Genomic DNA, 20,392 nt, shown 5'->3' with positions numbered 1-20,392 from the left:
TGTTGGAGCAGACAACGAGGAGTTCGCGAAGGGCGCTAATCAAGCGTGAGGACCAGTTTGCGAAGGCAAAGTCGAAGGCGTTCGCGGGAGGTTGGCGGACGGAGGCGCGAAGGATTGTTCGCGGGAGACTGCCGCTAACGCAGGAGTTTGCGAAGGCGAAGCCGAAGACGGTTCGTTGCAGGTTGTTCGCCGGAGGATAATCAAGGAATCTTCCATCTCCACCGGAGGGAATATTCCCTCTAAAACGCGGGAGGCATTCGCGGGATTCAGTTCGGAAGTTGTGTGAAGCCGAAAAAGGAAAGCAGAGGCGGAGTTTTTTTTGGAAGGAAAACGCAAGCGGAGCTTTTCTGGAAGGAAAGCGGAGGCGGAAGAAGCCGAAAAAGGAAAGCAGAGGCGGAGTTTTTTTGGAAGGAAAACGCAAGCGGAGCTTTTCTAGAAGTAAAAATGAGCTTTTCTGGAAGAAAAAATGAGTTTTTCAGAAAAGAAATGGGAGCTTTTCTTTGAAGTTTAAGGAAAAGGACTTCTGGGAAAGTTTAATTAAGGAAAATTTAATAAAGAAAAAATCTTTTTCTAGGAAATTTAATGAAGGGAAATACTGGGAAAGTTTAATTAAGGAAAATTTAATAAAGAAAGAATCTTTTTCTAGGAAATTTAATGAAGGGAAACACTTAATTAAGAAAACTTAATTAAGGGAATATTTCAATCCTTTTTTGGAAAGATTCTGTTGATTTTTCTGAGAAACTTAATTAAGAGAATATTTTTTAATCAATTTTCGGAAAAATTAAGAGAAATACTTAATTAAGAGAATATTTTTTAATCATTTTTCGGAAAAAATCAATTTTCGGAAAAATTTTGTTTCTTTTCTGGGAAACTTAATTAAGGGAAATACTTAATTAAGATAAACTTAATTAAGGAAATATTTCAATCATTTTTCAGAAAGATTCTGTTGTCTTTCTGGGAAACTTAATTAAGAGAAGCTTAAATTAAGAGATTATTTAAAAGTATTTGTGGCAGGATCAGAGTGAGTAGGATCAGAGGGAGTACAATTTCTGGCTCAAGCAATTTGAAAATTCAACAAAGAAATTTGCAGAGAAGTTCGTTGCAGGATAAATTTTAGATGGCAATTTCTGATATAAAATTCGAAGTGGTGAAGTTCGATGGAACTGATAACTTCGGATTGTGGCAAACAATGGTCAAAAATTTGTTGGCTCAACGTGGAACCTTGAAAGATTTGCGGGCAACAAAACCAGATGTCATGGATGAGGGGGATAGGAAAACCATCAGAATTGTTAAAGGTGCACTGACTATGATGAAAGGAAAGTTAACTGCAAGTAATATCTATAAACATTTGAGGAGTGCAGTTATAGGTAGAGTTTACTCTATTGGATCATACGATGAAAATGCAGAATATATGTTGACCAAGTCATGTACTATCAACAAGTTCTTGCACCGCTTGAACTTGTTGAATGTTTGCAATTGTTAGACGTCATGGTGGCCCAACCCACATTGGTGCATAAGAAACTCCATGATATAATTCTCCTAAGGGGCAGAATATTCGCCAATGTGGAGATTTGTTAGGTACGACTTATTACCATAAATGAGACAGATGCTGGAACGGAGTGGAGCGGAAGGATCTGTCCAATCAGGGGAGTTTCGTTATGTGGGTTGGGGGTGCGGGAACAACACAGCAGGGGAGTTTCATTATGTGGGTTGGGGGTGCGGGAACAACACCTCGCGGTTTGGTACAGGGGTAATTTAAATAATTACATATTGTACTATAAGGTTATATATATGTCATGTTTGTAACCCTAGGTGAAGGAGATTCTGAATCTTGTATTTTGTACTCTTTTATAAATATTGAAAAGGAAGTCGCCGATTTGCTCCCAATGATGTAGGCATCTTTGTTGAACCTCGTTAAATCTCTGTGTTCTTCTGGATTTGTGTCGATTCCTATTTTTTTTTCGCTCTAATTTTTCAACATTAACCAACGAATTAGCAACACAGTTTGCCAAACTATAATCTTTATTAACTTACCAATTAACACAACAAATAATCTCTAACTAGACATGGTGCATTCTAAATTGGGTCAAATATTGGTTTATGAGCTGTTTTGAGTAAGTTTGAAGTATTTATAAGCAACATGTTTGTTGTAAACACTACATGTAATAAAAGTTGAACATCAACCTCAATTCATATTTCAAGGAAATTTTATTTTAGACATAATTTTTTACCATTAATAAAATCTTTCCGTTCAATAAAAAAGATGATTCAAGTCCTATATACTCATAAAAAGGAAGTTTCACATTCCCTTGATGATCCCTAACTAATCCCAAACAAGATACCTACTCAAATTATCTTTAGGTAGTATTCCACATTAAGGTGGCGTTTAGTTGTAACTTTGATTTACATTAAGTAGAATTTATCAAATCCGATAAATCCAGATTTATCTTTGGTGGCGGAGTTTGCGAGCGATGACGGAATAAATCTGCATTGCAATCGGATTTAATAATCCAAATTTATGTCGAGAAAGAAATTGAATGCGGGGAAAAACAGACAGAATGCAAGAAAATTCGATTTAATGGAAAGTTGGATTTAAATGTTAAAGTTTTTGGTGTTTGGATGGGTCGGCTAAATCCTATTAATAGTATGCGACCAAACACCGCCTAAGTTTAATAGGTTTCAATCACCTAAACATCTTTGTAATGTAAAATAGAATTCAGTTAGGAGAAATGAAAATAAACTGTACAAATCTTCTCTTTTGAAATCCTAAATCCAAAAGATTTGCCTTTTTAACTAGTCAAATTTTGTTGGTCGCTTCTAAATGATAATTTTCCTATTGAATTTGATACTTTTGTACTTCTTTCAACTCAAGTAAATCATAACACAAAAAAAAGGATTAATAACATATGTGATCCTTTCTTAAACTTTGTGACTAGAATCATTTCAAGTGTAGATAAACTTTGAGATTAGTTAGTTCTATATTTCTATAAAAGGTGTGGCTAGGTAAAGTTCCTAAATCAATTGAACTCTTTAGGAAGAGATAAGACATTTCATTAGAACAATAACATTGACATTGCAGCCAATTCTTTTTGATAATTTATTAAAATGGCAATGCACCTATCAATGGCTTCTAATAGAGAAAGGAATTAATTAATCAAATGTTTTTTATGCCAAAATCAAATATCAGTCGAGGGAGAGACATGAATCTTAAGCTTATCCTGTTTTTTAAATATTGATGTTTGTCTTATAATAGTCTATCTGGTTTTTTGAAATGGTCTTACGATTGGTGGTTCAATTTATTTGAAGCCTACACTGTTTATCTTTAATATGATTGAGATTTTAAGGAATTTCATTTCATTGCTCTTTGATTCAACTAAAACTTGAAGACCTTCATGATGTTGGTATTCAATTCTTTTATAATTTTTTCATCCTTTGTTGAGTATTGATACTGATTATTAATATGAATGCTTGCCATCGACAATCATGATTAACGAAAATCTACACTTTACTTCTTTGTTGTTAGGCAGTGATGGGCATTGTAGTCATGGGACTCACATTAATATCATCTATTGTAAAACGTACAAACATGCTAAATATATATTCAAATTGAAAGTGTGCCAAATTATCAAGATAAAATCAGTGATAATTAAGGATCAAAGCACAACTATATACTTTGTTTTCAAGTCTTCAAAATTATGACACCTTGCTCATTGATTTGGTTCGCAAGTCGAAGTCCAAGGTTTGATTTTATTGATTTCCAATTGATCTGAGGGTCTTGACAAAGAATTTAAGTAGATAAAGCTACACTTAAACTCATTGACCATTAGACCTTAATTATATTTTTAAGCTTACTATAAACTTCATTAATCTAATTGTCGAACTTTTGCCTCCTATTTAGAAATATCAGATTATCAACAACAAATGATATGTGAGAGGCATTGAATAATTAGTATAAAAATAGATGGAGGAAAATATACATAATGAATCAACTAACTCACTAGATCAGATGAACCCTAATATTGGCATAATATAACTTTCTACTGAATAATTAGATTTTGTATTCATTTTCATTTGATCATTATGAACTCTCACCTCTCAGGTTTTTGATCGGGTTAAAACTAATTCCTCTTTAGTAGATCACCACTAATCTGAGCAAGCATTCAAATATCATTTCTTATGTATTTATATATCTAACACCTATCTTTAATATCACATAAAAAATATCACGATTTTAACTTTTCAAAAGTGAAATACACATTTTCATGCATATGTAAGTTGGCATATATGTAAAAATTAAACTGTATGTGTTAAATATGTAAATTCATAGAAATTAAAGGGTGTGTATATCTATGAGCATTTCAGTTTGGGATCTAAATAATTGTGGAAACTCATACAAGCTTTAATGAAATGTATTTTTAATAATCAATGGTTATTTCTCAGATACTTACCTCATTGGAACTGTCATGCTCGTGTTTGGAATGGGTCTCTATGAGATCTTCATCAGCAAATTGGATGTTGCCAAGAATTCTTCCCACGGATCAAGTTTCATTGGGCTCTTCAAACTTCCGGTATGTTTCTTCTTGTTCAAAGATAAATGCACAAAGAAGGAGGCATTTAAATACATAGGACAATTCTTTTGTTTTTACATATAGACATAACACAGAAAATCTTTAGGGGATGTTTGGTAGCACGTTTTAATAGGATTTATGATCGGATTTATTAAATCCAGCCAAATGCTAAAGTGCAGGAGTTCGATGGGTTTATTAGTTTTTCAATTTTTTGGGTCCCAAATTTTACCTTCGGTTTTTGCTTCAATTTGGATTTATTAAACCCAAGGATAGGGTGGATTTAATGGATTTATGATTTACGGATTTACTAAGTCTTGCTAATGCTAAATCCTACTTTCAGTCAAACACACCCTTAATATCAGATCAAAATAGCACTTCCATCACTTTTTAAAGGTGAAATATACATTTTTTATGCATAGGTTTAAAGCACCAAAATGTGTTGTGCAAAATAATGCAGAAAACAAATTCACACAACAAACAAACAACTAAACACAATGCGATTTACGTGGTTCACAGCAAAGCTACCTACGTCCGCAGGTAGAGGTTATTCGACTATCACCGCATAGGAAGAAAGGAAAAAATCGGCCGAATTATAGTTACAATTCAAGACATACCTATACTTCATAATCTCTCATATAAATAAGAGAGGAATACTGCATACAAATTAGAAATATTTCAAATATAGGAAAGATCATGTAATTAGATCTCCTCTAATTATGTTTCATAATATAGAAAAGATCATATTATCAAATTTCTTCAAAATAGCTTACCTAATATCAATCTTCTTAATATACACTCTTCCTAAACTACAACCATTATATTTAATAATTTCCATAACATTATGTATGTAAATATGAAAGTTTGGGTGTCTAGATTTGTAAGCACATAAGAATTGTGTGGTACAAATTATCTCTATTTCTCCTCTTACTACTCTCCCTCCCTCTCTCTCCTTGGTTTGATACACTTTATATTTGTGTGAGGCCACATTATGTTGTTTTGTTGCAGTTTTGCTTCTTTTCAAATTAAATTTATAGAATTACCAAGTAAATTTTACAGGAAAAACCCAAATGGTTGGAAATCAAATCAGTGAGTGAGCTGAAAACAAAAGTGGGACATGCTGTAGTTTTGGTCCTGCTGATTGGCTTGTTTGATAAGAGCAGGAAATTGGCGATATGTTCTACTAATGATCTTCTCTACTTTGCTGCATCCATCCTCTTGTCCTCAGGCTGTCTCTATCTCCTCTCCATGCTTCAGTCTTAAAAAGTTGAAATAATTGAATATATATATTGTATAGAAGAAGAAAATGTGTGAGTTAACAGTTGTTAAATAATGATTCTAAGCATCATTTTGTAAATAATAATCTTCATAAATGGCATAAAAGATTTACTAGATGTGTGGAGTTCTTGGTAAGGTATATTTGAAGGTTATGTTTGATCTTCTTGCCTTTAGTTTGAAGGGACATTTACAGGCATACCATCCAGTTTCTAAGTATTTTCATATCTAGCACCTAATCTTTACTTTTTTTTTACATTTAGACCATCCAAATCTTTCATATGTCATTAAAAATACCACTATTTTGAACTTTAATTAGTGAAATTACACCTTTTTGTAGTATGCATGCACGAATTGAAGTTTAGGTGTTAATATATAAATACAAAATTGAGTTGTATGTACATAAAATATTTATTTTTATTTCATTTTTAAAAGTGGCTAGTTCCGCCGGCTGTAATTGAAGCAGCGTTGAGTCAAGTATGCCATGATTTGAATTTGGCTTGATCGAATTATAAGCCGTTCATATTTAGTTTGAACTTTAGTTCTTCTTCATATGTTGAACCACTAATGTGCTCGAACTTCAAATATTTTTTTATCTATTTTTGAATTAATAAAAAAAGGTTTACGGAAGATTTACATGCATACCACTTAAATTTTATATATGCACATATCTAACACTAAAAACTTTATTTTTTATATAGGAGGTATTTCACTTTTAAAAATTGAGTGCAATGCATGTAATATATGAAAGTTTTGATGTTCCATAATGTAAATATATGAATTGCATGGTATGAATATAAATGCTCCAAAATCAAACATAAACTATGCCAAAAAAATAACTTCTAAAAAACTAATAACAAATATATATATATAAAAGCCAAGCCCAAAATAAAAAGATTAAATATATAACATTTCTCATAAATCATGCATGAGCCTGTTAAAAGGGCATTAAATAACTTATTTATTTCATTAATACAACTAAACCCTTTAAGGCCATATCATAAATACCCCAAAAGACTTGAATTTCAGCAAAACCTCAACGCTGCTTCCAGTTCCTCCTCATCCACACAACTGTAACCCAGTGTATAGGCTCGCGCTGATTATAGACAGCAAAAGAAAAATTACAATCAGCAAGACTACTTCAAAATTGTAAATAGTCGGGGACTAATTTGACATTTTACTCTATAGAGAATTATAATCTAATAGAGGAGCATTTAGTATTTATAATGTATATATAAATGATCAGCAATGATTGTTTCAAAGGCTGTGGAATTACCAAAACGACCAGATCCCATAAATGGCTCCATCTCATCTTGCTGTTGATCCTGCTAATTGAGCAAGTTACAGAGGATGAAATATAATGTACAAATCTGGCATATATGATTGTTGGAGATCAAAACAAAAGAACTGATGAAAAGCATTTAGGAAACGTAGGTGCAGACAGTATATTATGCTTCTATCTATCATCCTGTGGATTAAACTGCAACGCTCAATATGACAAGAAAATTTGTCTGCGTTGTATTAGAAATGAAAGGAAGATTTACATACATACTACTCAATTCCTATGTATTTGCATATCTAACAGCTGACCTTTAACAATTTTTACATACATGCCCATCTTGCCTTTGCATGAAAATGTGTATTTTACTTTTTAAAAGTTAAAATGGTGGTATTATTGATATAATGTAAGAGATTCAGGTGATATAAATGCGAGTAAATTTCTATTAAATCTAGAGTTAGTAAATTTGCACAATCATTTGTATGGCAAATGTATTACAATGTTTTGGGACAATTACTTTTAAGTTTAATTTTTAATTTATTAAATTTGATTTTATATCATGAATTGCCAACCTAAAGTCATACAATGTTCATATATAAATAGGGGAACTTTGTGATAATATACAGAGTTCAGATTTGTTTTATATGTGTGATTAATATTGCATCATACTTCATACACCCTAGATTATATGGTGGCTTAATTTTCAATTGATTAAATTATTTTAAGTTTCCCAATTTCTATTAACTATTTCTAGTCAATAGCTATTAAATTATTGTTTGCATAGGTCTTTTAGTGATTTGAAGTTTTATGCATAAAACAAAAATTATCAAAATTAAGGATTTGTAATTTGTGAAGGTTTCAGTGTGATTACAGGATGCATTTTATTGCAGGTATGCATTAAAACACTAGCTTCTACAAAGCATGAAGAGTGAAGCATTAGAAAATTTAAATTCGCCTGTATTATAATGCATGAAAGATTTTACATATCTTTACCCTCAAGCAGCAAAGGTTGTGAGCTTTCATTCTTGACAAAGAAAAACAAAAAAAGTGGTTTACATACATACCACTCAATTCCTATGCATTTACATATTTAAGACCTAAACTTCAAATTTTTATGTACATACCACTCAATTCTTATGTATTTACATATTTAACACCTAAATTTTAAATTTTTATGTGCATGGCACCTTACCATGCATGGAAGGATGAATTTCATTTTCTAAAAGTTAAAAAAGGTGGTATTTTTTATGTGATGAGAAAGATGTGGGTGTTATAAATGTAAAAAAGTAAAGTTGAGGTTTTAGATATGTAAATGGCCCTAAGAAAAGCCCATGATGCAAAATAACAAAAATCAAGAAAAATCAATTAAAACTTACATTATCAGATTCCTCTTCGGGAGAAAGCCATCTGTCAAAGCATTGACCAGAAATAGTACAAACCATAAGTCCGCTATCTTGATCCCAAACAGCTTCTCGGCAAGTATCATCACATACTGCATAATCAAGGACAATGTCATAAAAAGTACGGGCATTAGCATACATAGCACAAAATTCTGATAAATTTACATATGTAACACCTAAACATTCATACTTACATGCATAACACTCAAATCATTAATCACATAAAAAATATCACCATCTACACCATTTAAAAGTGAAATAATCCTTTTCATGCGCGGGTTTATAACACCAAGGTGTTATAAGTTTAAATATCACACTGAGGAGTTTGTTATTTAAATACATAAGAGTTGTGGTGTGTGTATGTAAAGTTCCATAAAAAGTTTGATGTAAACAAATATACATTCCGAGAAGTTGTTACCATGCACACGACCAGTTTTCTCGCAGAGAAAGACATCCCCAATTTGAGAATAGGTGCAGCTATTTCCGGAGCAAGTATGCCCCGTTACCGTTTCATCAGTGAACCCTCTGCTACTTCTCCAAATGGAGACTTGATCAGCAACTGTTCTATCAAGGATTATGTGATCATCATTGACCTTCACATCAGGAAAAAAAAAAAAAACATGTTAAATTAGTTTCTTGATGAGGTTTGCTGCGCTGGATTTTCTTGCAAATTTAATAACTTTGGCTAGTTATTGCTGTGTAAATCCATTTCTAAAGAATTGCAGCAATATTTATAATGTTGAGCCCTGAAACGACCATAAAGACCCTACTTGTGAAGGAAGTGGTGCTTGACTTCTCTTTGCAGCCTGCATTTGGATAAAATAGTCCTTGAACTCGAATGGTGTGTTCCTAACAAACTCGGACATATCCTCTCGATCACGCTGCTCAGAATAAAAAAAACAATTAAAAAAACATCAATTTTGGCAAATATTATTTTTTAAAGTGCCACTCAGATACATACCACAGAATTCTTATCTATTTACATATCCAACATCTAAACATACATAATTACATGCACACCAGTCAAATCTTTAACATTATGTCAAAAATACCATCATCAGTATTTTTTGAAAGTGAAATACACCTTTCAATGCATAGGTTTACGATACTAATGTGTTATAAATGTAAATATCAATGTCTGCATACATGGGTGTTAGATATGTAAATACATAAGAAATGTCTGGTATGTATGTAAAATTCCCTTTTCTGAATAAACTATGAAGAGCCTGAAAAAGCCATATTGCTCCAAATGTACTTAATCTATGCCAACATTTTCTTTGTGTGCATATCAAGCAGCTGAACCTCAAAAACCATTAATAAAAATCATGAAATAAAAACAACAACAAAATACAGAGCTCTTCCCAAATGATGCAATAAATTGTATAAACAAGTAGATGTAATGCTACGCAACAAGTAACACTTTACACATGTTGAGATATCATTTCATTTTCTTTCATTATAGCGATTTAATACATGAATATAATCATGTATATAGAACTAGGTATTCCTAGCATAATGGAAAGCATACATTCAAAATCAGAATAATTCAAGCATTTTAAGCAAACAAGAAAAGTGACAAAATAATTTCGAGCCCCAACTCGTTTTTAGGAGTCATGTTAGTCCCTAAGTCTATAAAGTTTCAATTTAGTCCCCCGAGTCATTTGAAAGGGAAATAAATAGTCCTCCCTGGGGACTATTTCAGCCATATTAAAATAGTCTAGGGACTAATTTGACACTTTTATAGACTTTGGGACTAAAATGACCACATGTAAATAATCAGGGACAATTTTAGCACTTTACTCTAGTTGAAGCATTTCTTATGAGGATATGCATTGTGTCTTTTCTATATTTCCTACCCCGTACCTCGGCTACTTTCCATATCAAATATTCCCCTCATAAAACAAAGGTTTGCCAATTATCAAGGATAAGATCATGAATTTGAAGGAAAAACACATTCACTGTACATAATTAGTTAGAGATTAAAGAAAACAAACAACTTTATTCTTTCAATTGAAATCATCACAAAATGTAAAATGGATAAAAATCATGCAAAATGATATGCATAAATTTAATTGTTCATATAATATTCAAAATAAAAGGAGAATATGGATTTATAAAGACAACACTATAGTTGGAATTAAGTCTAATGATAATAAAAAATGAAAGCTCCAAGTCAAATAAAAGCGTGAATGGAGAAATAATAAAGGTGTGAACTATATTTGGAGCATCATAATCATTATAAATTTCACTCATTTAAGTATCAAGTTAAGAAAGGAAATTAACCAAGAAAGAGAATAGTTATGAATTGCCTTAAAAAGTGCAAAATGTGGCTAGAGGATGGAAAAGAAATGCATATAACAAGGAAAAACAAGAAGGTCTATTTAGTTACGCAAAAAGTTAGACAAGAAGCCATAAATCCTTCCCTGAGACTTAAGGTTACCTATTTATAGAAATAAAAGAAAAATACAGATTTGATTTTTGAGAGGCTGGGTATGAAGTAAACAAATAAAAAATATATCTTTTTGACAAATTTAATATACCTTAAATTACTAATTTTTTTTATTAATTACAAACCTCAATCTCAAGGGATTCGGCAAGGAAAAAATAACGCACATTGCTTGCATGGATTAAAAGGATATTACAACAACGTCCTGGTAAAGATTTTGGTTGTTAATCTATGTCATCATCATAAACATAACAATCATAAAGGGGAGTTGTTAATAACTTGAATGTAAAGATTCTTCCAAGCAGATGCACGCAGTTTGCAAGAAGGAGAAGCCAAGCCCCATCGCATGCAGTACCTACAAGCCATACAGTACATTATATCTCAATAAATAACAGAATCCGGTAGCTTATAAAGCTTAAACAAAAAATATAAGAAAAAAAAAATCTAGAGATCGGGAAAAAGAGGATTTGTGCTCACAGACGACGCCACAGGCTCTCATCAGAGGCCGCATAGCACAAGAACTTGCATACAATAGAGCATGAAATAAGATCCTGCCACTCAAATACCAATCAGAGCAAGCCATTCAATTGAGAAATCCTGAAACTTACTAAGCATCTCCCATTCGCCATACCTCGGATGAGAGAAACTTCAAGATGTGGTGGATGACCTCAGGCGGGATATTGCTGAAAACACCGCTTTCGATCCGTGTAGAAGACGGAAGAGGAAGAACCTGATTGCGACGAACTTGGCGAGAGCAATCTTCTTCGGTTCGGGGCCTTTTCGATGGCCTGCTAGCTCCTCCAGTATCTTCCTCCGAACAAACCTATTCGACAAATCGTTGAGGAAATCTAGCAGAACAAACCTAAAGAAGCCCTAACTCCATGAAAAGAGAGCTTCTCAATTACAGGATGAAGATATAACCTGTGCTGGCGCACCAGAAAGCATGCTGGATTCGACGAAATCAACTAAGAGGTGTTCCTCGTCGGCATCTGCCATCTCGAAGCTAGCTTACACGGAGAAGCGGTGATGAAGTGTTGTGGAAAGGACGCTGTAAAGAATATATACGGGAAATTTACATTTGAAGCCATAATTTTTATTTATTTAAACTCGGCACCACAATATTATCACTTTGGATAAAATATTTTTTAAAATTATTTTTACTGAAATCTGCATTTTCATATCGATCTTGACTAGATGCAATGACAGCTTTCTAGCTACGGGTTAATATAATATATATATATATATATATATATAATTATCACTGTAATTTTTTCAACATCATATAATTTTTCAGCAATTTCACAGTTGATTTTTAATATGTTACAGCTCTCAAAAATATCACAAATGTAAACTTTTATATTTACATATAGCGTTTTATTTTTTTAAATCCATAAGTTAAAATTTTGTATTTTATTTTTTAATGTGTTATTAAAAATTTGAGTACTAAAGATTGTCTGGCAACCGATGATTTAGCAAATCCCGTAAATCAGGACTTACTAAATCCTAAGATGGTTAAATCCCAAAAGTTGTATGGCAATGAAATCCTATAAATAAATTAAAACTGTTTGGGAAGTTCTACCTACATCCAATAGCTTTGTCCTGTAAATCTCATAAATCCGCCGATTTGTGATATTTGTAGTAGAAATACATAAAATTTGAATTTATCAAATCCTTGGCTTTATTTTGTCCAAAATAACCATCCGGCCCGCTCTAAATCCGTTACCAAACATCCCCTAAGGGTGTAAATATGAAGGTTGAGATGTGAGATACATAAATATATAAGAATTATGTGCTAAGTAATTGAAGCACCTACATTAGAAAAGAATAAATGATTGAAATTTATGTAAAGTGACAACATACCCAATATTGCATGAGCATATATGTCTTTTATTTAAGTTAACATTGCATATCTACCAATCATAATTATAAAACTAATACAAGATTTAGTTACTATTTAGGATCCATGTATGATAAGAATGCAATGCACATTAAATATAGGAAGATTTCCCATCGATACCAATCAATTTTTTACACACACATCATTTTACCTACACATTAAAATGTGTATTTCAATTTTTAAATGGTAAAAAGTGGTATCACCACAATTGCTAGTAGCCACAACTTGTGAATGGTCTTAGAGATAAAGGGGATTCATATAAAATTTTATATTTATATTGCATTATATTACCCACATAAAATAATATAAAAAACATCAAACACTTCTTAAGAGGACAAAACATTAATCCATACATGTGGATTAGTTGTATACACCCCCATTACACACATCGGCACATAAGAATCATCCACACGTAATATTTTTTTTCTCCTAGGAGGGGTACGAAGGGTGTGGACTTGATTTGCCATCGAAACAAATTAAAATTGAGCTAATGATCTAACATGAACATAAACAACCTTAATGTTACATGTGGTCGTTCATATGTGCGAATTAGGGATGTACGCCCCCAATACACTGGGAATACACCCTGAGTACACCCTAAATGTAGTCATCTGCATGTCATATCTTTTCCTAATGCTGAGAGAAGATGAAAACCACATGAAAACAAGTTCAAACCATGAAGTTTGTGCTTCCAAAACCAAGCAAAATACAGAAAGAAGTCACATCAGAATTTGTACAAAACATGTAAAAAAACCAAATTGGCATTGAATGGCTGTAAATTTAAACTATGCCTAATCTAAATCAAGAGCCGGTCTTCCTTTGCTGCATGTAAAAGGCAAAGAGTTTAGTCGCCTAAAAATAGCCAAGTTAAATTCTATGGGGGATCATTTGGATTTCAGGAAGTGGGGAGAGAGCAACTTTGCAATTTCCATCATTCCTATTTTGTCCTTTCCTTCGAATATTATCTTCAGCTTCTCATCACAGATTATCTCCTTCTTGTTTGATGGGTTCTGCAATGGCCAATGCATCATAGTTAAATGGAAGAATATATTTATAAAACAAAAAAGATGCTTCTTTTGCATTGCAAGAGGCAACTTTTGCCAAAACGTTCAAGTTTTTTATTAATGAAAAGTAGACATACAATAACTATGGAAAGCCAACAATTTATGAGACAAGAAGTAAGAAAAGGGGATTTATATAAATACCACACAATTCTTAAGAATTTAGATACCCATAGATGATACTAAAATTTTAAACATCACATTAAAAATACAACTACTAATAAAATTCTAAAGTGAAGTACAAACATTTCATGTCTTAGTTTAGATGAGATTAGGATGCTAAAGCGTATATGTAAATATAAAAATGCATGTGTAAGATATGTAAAATACATAGAATTGTGTGGAATGTCAAGCAAACAAAATATTGTAAAGTTTCAACATTTTGAAAGTTTGAAATGGTTGAAAGCAAATTAGCAGACGAAGCCCAAGTTTTATTCAGAAGTCCAAGTAAAATCCTTCTCATCTGATAAAAAAAATATTAGTTTGAAAGTTACAGCAATCCATGAACAAAAGGAAGCGGAAGGGCAAGACATATACACTTCATTTGCAAGTCAAATTGGACATAAAAATAAAATAATATAATTCAAAACAGACAATAGGAAGTACTAATTTGTTTTAAGAGTTAGAGATCAGAAAAAAATATAGGTATATTTACATAAATATCACCTCTTACGTATTACATATCTAATACCTAAACTTAGCCTTTTACATTTAGACCACCCAAATCTTTCATATCAAATCCCACCATTTTAACTTCTAAAGATCAAATTCAACTTTTCATGCATAGGTGAGGTGGTATGCATGCAAAAATGAAAGCTTAGGTGTTAGATGTGTAAATACATAAAAATTTAGTGGTATGTATGTAAATCATCCACAAAGACAACGGGTTAAGCTAGTTGGATATATTGCATCTCCTGGTTCTAAATAGCATGGTCAAGTTGGACAATTATAGCATTTATAAACATAGGTTTGGAATTTAAATGACAGTTTAGATCTTTAGATGCATGCATGTAACGGTAATTAATAAGCTCATCTACTAAACTAAAAATTGAAATTGACTACGAATAAGCAATAATAATTAAATAATATTAAAAAACATATTATAAGCTATCATGATTTGCTAGAAACAGGGAAAACATCGTGCTATCTATATGTCATATTTTGATAGACCAACTCACCAACCGCAAATTGAACAAATCATTGTCAATAACATTGAAATTCTTATCAAGAAATTTCACTAAAAGAAAGAGCTATAAACCCACATGATAATCTACAAACTTGAATATGCAAAAGAAAGCAAGAAATTAGATTTCTTGAATTTGAACTAATCTCAAAGTAAAATCAAAAAAAATTTCAGCCAAAAGATGTAAAAGTTGAAATATATTTTTAACATGGCGATTGCATAAGCTAAAATTGATCACATCAAGCACTGTGCCAAATGAGCCAATTTCAAGCATAATAAAATTGAAAAATCAATATGTGATAATTTATTTATCAGCAGACACAAGCAAAACTTGCTAATATTAAATTTTGTGGTTATTAAATGGTTCATTCATAAATAGAAGCCAACATGAATTGTGATTAGTTTGAATAAGAGGAATGGGGATTCTATACAGAACACTCAAACACTATTACACATTTCACACCAAAAGTTCACTATTTAAACACCCATCACTCCAAAATTTAAATAATATAAAAAAATAAAACCATCTTAATCCTCTTAGTGGCAACCCCATCACCAATTGAAAGGAGAATTGTCATCGATGCAATTGACATAAAATGGTGGCTTAAGTTTGGGTTGGGCGGAACAACACATTTTAGAAACTCTTCTTTTATTTCATTTGTAATGATTCCATCAATTCCTTTAATAGGAAGCTCATATTTCAACTTCTCCTTTACATACCATCGATTTGTCTGATACCTTCGAAAATGAGCTCCAATGGCAACTTTGTTGTTTCTTTTGTCTTTGATGGTTTGCGGGAAAGATTGCGAGAGAGAAAAGATTAAAAGAGAGAGCAGAAAGGAAAAAAGTGCAAGAGAACTACGGTGTTTGCAGGAGTTGCGTGTGGGCATCTTTCTTAATGAGAAGTTCATTGTAACTTCCTTGAGTATGGCAGGATCCTTGTAATTTCGTTAACTTCATTAATTGAGTGTAATATTATGTAAATAGAGAAGTTTAAGTGTTAAATGTGTAAACACAATAGATTTAAATGCTATGAATCTAAATCCTCATTAACTAAACAAATATGTTGTACAGACATGACCATTGGCAAGGGTGGACTTTAAGAACATAAATGAGCGCATCTGTGTCTGTGTGTGCTAAAATTAAACATTTAATTTGTGACCCCTTCTTTAAAAAATTTAAAAATTAAATTAATTTTATAGAAAAATAATTCTTAGCTCTGTGCTAGGCTCATGAGGCTTTGGATTTATTCACACATTATATATTGGGAAACATATTAGTGTAATAATACTAAGCAGTCGACCTTAACCAATAAGCTTAAGCTTGGAGTTGAAAATCACTTTGATCACCGGTGTATCTAAAACAATACCGTTCCCCTTTGATTCACTCCATATTGAACGGTATCAAATTTTATGTCTTGATTGTGATTGAATGATTCAAGCTATTTATAGTTTTCATGGGTTTTCGAAGATTTTACCGCGGTTAAGCAAAGTTCAACAAAGGGTAACTCCCAAGTTGCCTTCAAGTGGCCATGTGAGCCATTCATGCATGATACATGATGAGTTTCTAGTTGTGGAAAGATGGCCAATGTGCAGTGCTTTTATGAAAAAGAGACACTATTAAAGCATATAAGACTTGGGGTTTACTCTCAATTTGAATAGTTAATATAAGATTATCATGTGTTAACCCTCACTATAGACTTAAGCTTGAGTTGAAAATGACCATGACTACTGATTCATGCAGTTCAACTCCAAACAACCATTAGTTCGCTCCCTAACATAAGTTTAAGGCCCATTTAAATGTTTGTACATGATCGCCTTAGAAAGAAATAATTTTGATTTCATTCATTTTGAGTGTAAAAGTGAACCACATTTCTTTTTGTGGGATTTTAAAGGCGACTCGATATTTGAAAATTAGTGCTGATTTCAATCTAAATCCAACCATATAATGGACTTTGAAAAATTCATCATATTTCAAACCTAGTTTCTAAACTGAAGCAAACAATTGAGGCCTAAAGCAAATTTAAATATTGTCCTCAAAGAAAACAAATACAGTGAATACCTTCAGTGATCCACAAAAATTTAACTTCATAGAAACCGCAACATGAACTCCTACTGCAAAACTGAAGCCAGCAAGCTCAAAATTATCGATCAGGAGAAAAGACAGAGACTTCATAACAAACATAAATAAAACCATCACTGCCAAAGTTTCCCCAAACTCAAATGAGCAGAAAGACAAAGCTAAATGCACTGAACTGGTTCGCCCAAAAAGATAACCCAATCACCACATCAATTTCACTCCACTTTTACTTCAACCATAAAATCCAGTATAAAAAGCACGCGCCAGAGCTCAATCCATCAACCCATGAACCGCATAAGAACACTCAGCAACTCAACAACCATTATCTCACTATCAATCAACAACACCAACAAAATACACATCAAAGCAACAAGCATTGGAAATAAACCTGGAGCTGGTGGAGCTTGATGTAGTCCCACACCTTCTTGACGGCCTCAGCGCGTGAGATCTCCGGCTGTCCGATGAACTTCCGCATAGCCGCCGACACAGGCAACGGCTTCAATATCCCCTTAGGTTCCCTCGAGCCCGGAGCCGCGGCGTTCGCCTGAGACTTAGCCGCCGCCGTGAGAGGCCTTGCACCTCTGAATACCCTAAGCATGGCTTCCAAGCCCCCACTGCGAGTTCGTTGATACCTAGGTTGGAGAAAGGGCGGCCGGACAGTGAACAAGGGTTTTGAGTACTGGAGCTTTGATGCCATGCGGGGCAAAATAAGCTTATTTTGCTCGCTCTATAATTAGGTATTTGATGAAAAGTATTTTAAGAAATATAAAATATTGTATATAATATATTACATATTCGCTATGCTTTTTTTACACTGCATTTCTTTTTCAGCAAATTAAATAACCTACAAATGTTGTTAAATGAATGAAAAGATTTAAAGGTGTGATTACATGCATAGTACTCAAAATATTGGTATTTTTAAATTTAGCATATCCTTTCATCAATTTTTTGAATTCTCAGTCAAATTCCAAGATTTATGGAAGCCCTCAAAATCATGTCTAACATCCAAAATGTTAATATCACATAAGAAAATGCCATTGTCTAGTTTTTTGAAAGTGGTAGCGTTAAATTTTAATGTCACGTATGTAGGATGTTTATATGACTAGCTCGGGATGATTCATGACTCATTCATAGCAACTGTAGCTAAAGCCATCCATTCGAGACTTTCGGTATCAGTTTGGTGCGCGAAACCGGGTCTGCGACGATCTGTTCTTACCCGGGAGAATCCGTCATTGAGTGGGCTTATTGAATCAATCAAAGCGCACTACGGAAAAATTAGAGTTTGGAACGCTCTACTTGGGCCATAGTTTAGAGAGAGCTCGTCGACGACAAATTCTACGATCATTAGACGAGAAAAACACTCTTTTTTGAGGTTAGGGGATCATAGGTTACTCAAATGTCGTCTCTGATAGTCTTCAGATTGAGAAAACCCTCAGTTAGGTGCTCCCGGTGTAAATCTGAATTTTTGCGGCTAGATCGATGCCTAGACGCCAGCCCCGGGTGGCTAGGCACCCAAAATGCCTTGTCATATGGTCAAGACCGAGCCCCCCGAAAGTCTGTTGCTAGTTTATGGTGCATGGGAGCCCAAAACAACCCAAAAAGTCATTTTTCAGATAGACTGGAAAGTGGGCACCTCCTAGGTGGCGCCTAGGCACCGACCCATTTCCAGATCACAAAAGAATTTGTTTTTTGCGCCGATATGACCCCAACACACCTCCTTAGGCAGCCATAATTGCAAAGATTACCTTGGGCATTGGAGGATTTGCTTAGAGGTAAGGAAAAATGAGCCATCATGCCACTTTTGGAGGTCTTAAGTACCCTCATTAGCCCATTTTTGGCTGAATCAAGGGACATGTTTGGGATTCCTCGGGTGAGCTGATTTTAAGCTTCACCCTCTCCTCATTCTTAAGGGATCTCCGCTTCATTTTCAGTTGGGGGACTGGTGAGGGGAGCTAAGGGAGAGCTTCTTCTTCCACTCGGAGATCTTGGAGGTGTCTTGGAGAGAGATTTTTGGATCCTTCATATTCCTCAAGAAGAGAAAGCCAAGGTAGCCCATCTCTTTCATTTTCCTCTTCTCCTTCACCCTTCTTTCTCTCCTCCGACGATCTCATAATACTCCGATGAGCTTGTCGGGGAGTACCACTAGGAAAGTTTCATCCTAGCTTGCCGGAAGGGCAACACTAGTGAGCTCACGGTCTCTCCTTGGAAGAAGAGCTTCATCCTACGTGGTTGATGGAGAACCTTTGACGAGCTCCGTGGATCATTTGTAATACCTTGAACAAGAGAAGGATATTCATCCACCTTCTGGAGTACAATAACCCTCAAGAGAGCTTTCACTCTATAGACTCACCGGTTTGGCTAGCTAAATACACAAGCATTTATTATATAGATGTTATGTTATGTATCAGGTGTTATAACAAAGACTATAATCAGTATGATCAAAACATGTTACATATTAATGGGTCTATCTTTTGCACAAGCAAGATCTATTTCACATAATAAGCAACGACACCAGTTTATGCATGTTCTTACCATCAACGAGTTATAAAAACTTTTCTTAATTTATAGTCCATAATTTATTCATCTACACCTCTTTAAATTTGTTGACACGCTAATTACATTTGGTTTTTCAATTATTTGGACACTTAATACGATACACATAAACCATTTACAATATAGCTCACCAACGGAACTTGCCTCTAAGAGGGGCTAGCTTCGGGCATGCTCGAATCACTAATACTGCATGGCTCTACGAATGGGTTAGGAGCGTTTTCACCCGAATTAACACGGCGGCATCAGAATCGCTTGGCACAGTCGACCACCAGTAACAAAAATATACGTTGCTTACAGCACGACAGAGCTAGCTCCAAAGTTTTTCTCCAACATCTTTATAAGAAATCAATAATTTGAAGTTTATGCGTTGGATATGTAAATACATAGGAAATGAGTGGTCTGTATGCAAATCTTCCTAATCTTTTTTTATATATTTACTTTAATATCAAGTGTGAAAAGTATGAAAGCAGCATATCGTAATTTGCTGCATATAGTAATATGCCAGCAGCCCTTCCAGCAATAGGAACCAGCATATTTTAAGATTCTCGAAACTTCTATTCTTCTATCAAGTGTTCTTAAATTCCTTTCTCGATTCTTTCTAGATCTTTCTAGAAGTTAGCTTGAACCTGAGGTTGAGCTGCAAGGACATATGGC

At 33.6% G+C, this 20,392-nt stretch overlaps 3 protein-coding genes across 4 annotated transcripts; 1 reads left to right on the top strand and 2 right to left on the bottom strand.

Moving 5' to 3' along the window:
* The first annotated feature begins 1,255 nt into the window (after positions 1 to 1,255).
* LOC110036376 lies at positions 1,256 to 6,051 on the top strand. The gene is made up of 3 exons (XM_020740808.1): positions 1,256 to 1,331; positions 4,441 to 4,568; positions 5,625 to 6,051. Exons 1-3 carry the CDS (start codon positions 1,256 to 1,258, stop codon positions 5,826 to 5,828), a joined length of 408 nt encoding a protein of 135 aa, XP_020596467.1. The 3' UTR covers positions 5,829 to 6,051.
* A 640-nt stretch (positions 6,052 to 6,691) lies between these two features.
* On the bottom strand, positions 6,692 to 12,013 carry LOC110036380 (F-box protein SKIP31). Of its 2 annotated transcripts, none has more exons than XM_020740810.1 (9): positions 11,887 to 12,013; positions 11,597 to 11,788; positions 11,443 to 11,516; positions 11,245 to 11,320; positions 9,290 to 9,400; positions 8,938 to 9,112; positions 8,496 to 8,611; positions 7,117 to 7,168; positions 6,692 to 6,936 (listed from the first exon to the last, which is right to left on the bottom strand). In XM_020740810.1, exons 1-9 carry the CDS (start codon positions 11,959 to 11,961, stop codon positions 6,866 to 6,868), a joined length of 942 nt encoding a protein of 313 aa, XP_020596469.1. In that variant the 5' UTR covers positions 11,962 to 12,013; the 3' UTR covers positions 6,692 to 6,865. The 2 variants fall into 2 exon arrangements, with proteins under 2 accessions (XP_020596469.1, XP_020596470.1); XM_020740811.1 differs by having other exon boundaries at positions 7,117 to 7,165.
* Positions 12,014 to 13,522: 1,509 nt separating this feature from the next.
* On the bottom strand, positions 13,523 to 17,863 carry LOC110036379 (protein TRI1-like). Its single transcript, XM_020740809.1, has 2 exons — positions 17,574 to 17,863; positions 13,523 to 13,872 (listed from the first exon to the last, which is right to left on the bottom strand). Exons 1-2 carry the CDS (start codon positions 17,781 to 17,783, stop codon positions 13,747 to 13,749), a joined length of 336 nt encoding a protein of 111 aa, XP_020596468.1. The 5' UTR covers positions 17,784 to 17,863; the 3' UTR covers positions 13,523 to 13,746.
* Positions 17,864 to 20,392: the final 2,529 nt, after the last annotated feature.

This window comes from Phalaenopsis equestris, unplaced genomic scaffold (genome assembly GCF_001263595.1).
Source record: "Phalaenopsis equestris unplaced genomic scaffold, ASM126359v1 Scaffold205711, whole genome shotgun sequence".
NCBI classification, from domain to species: domain Eukaryota; kingdom Viridiplantae; phylum Streptophyta; class Magnoliopsida; order Asparagales; family Orchidaceae; genus Phalaenopsis; species Phalaenopsis equestris.
This window is presented reverse-complemented; position numbering and strand designations above follow the sequence as displayed.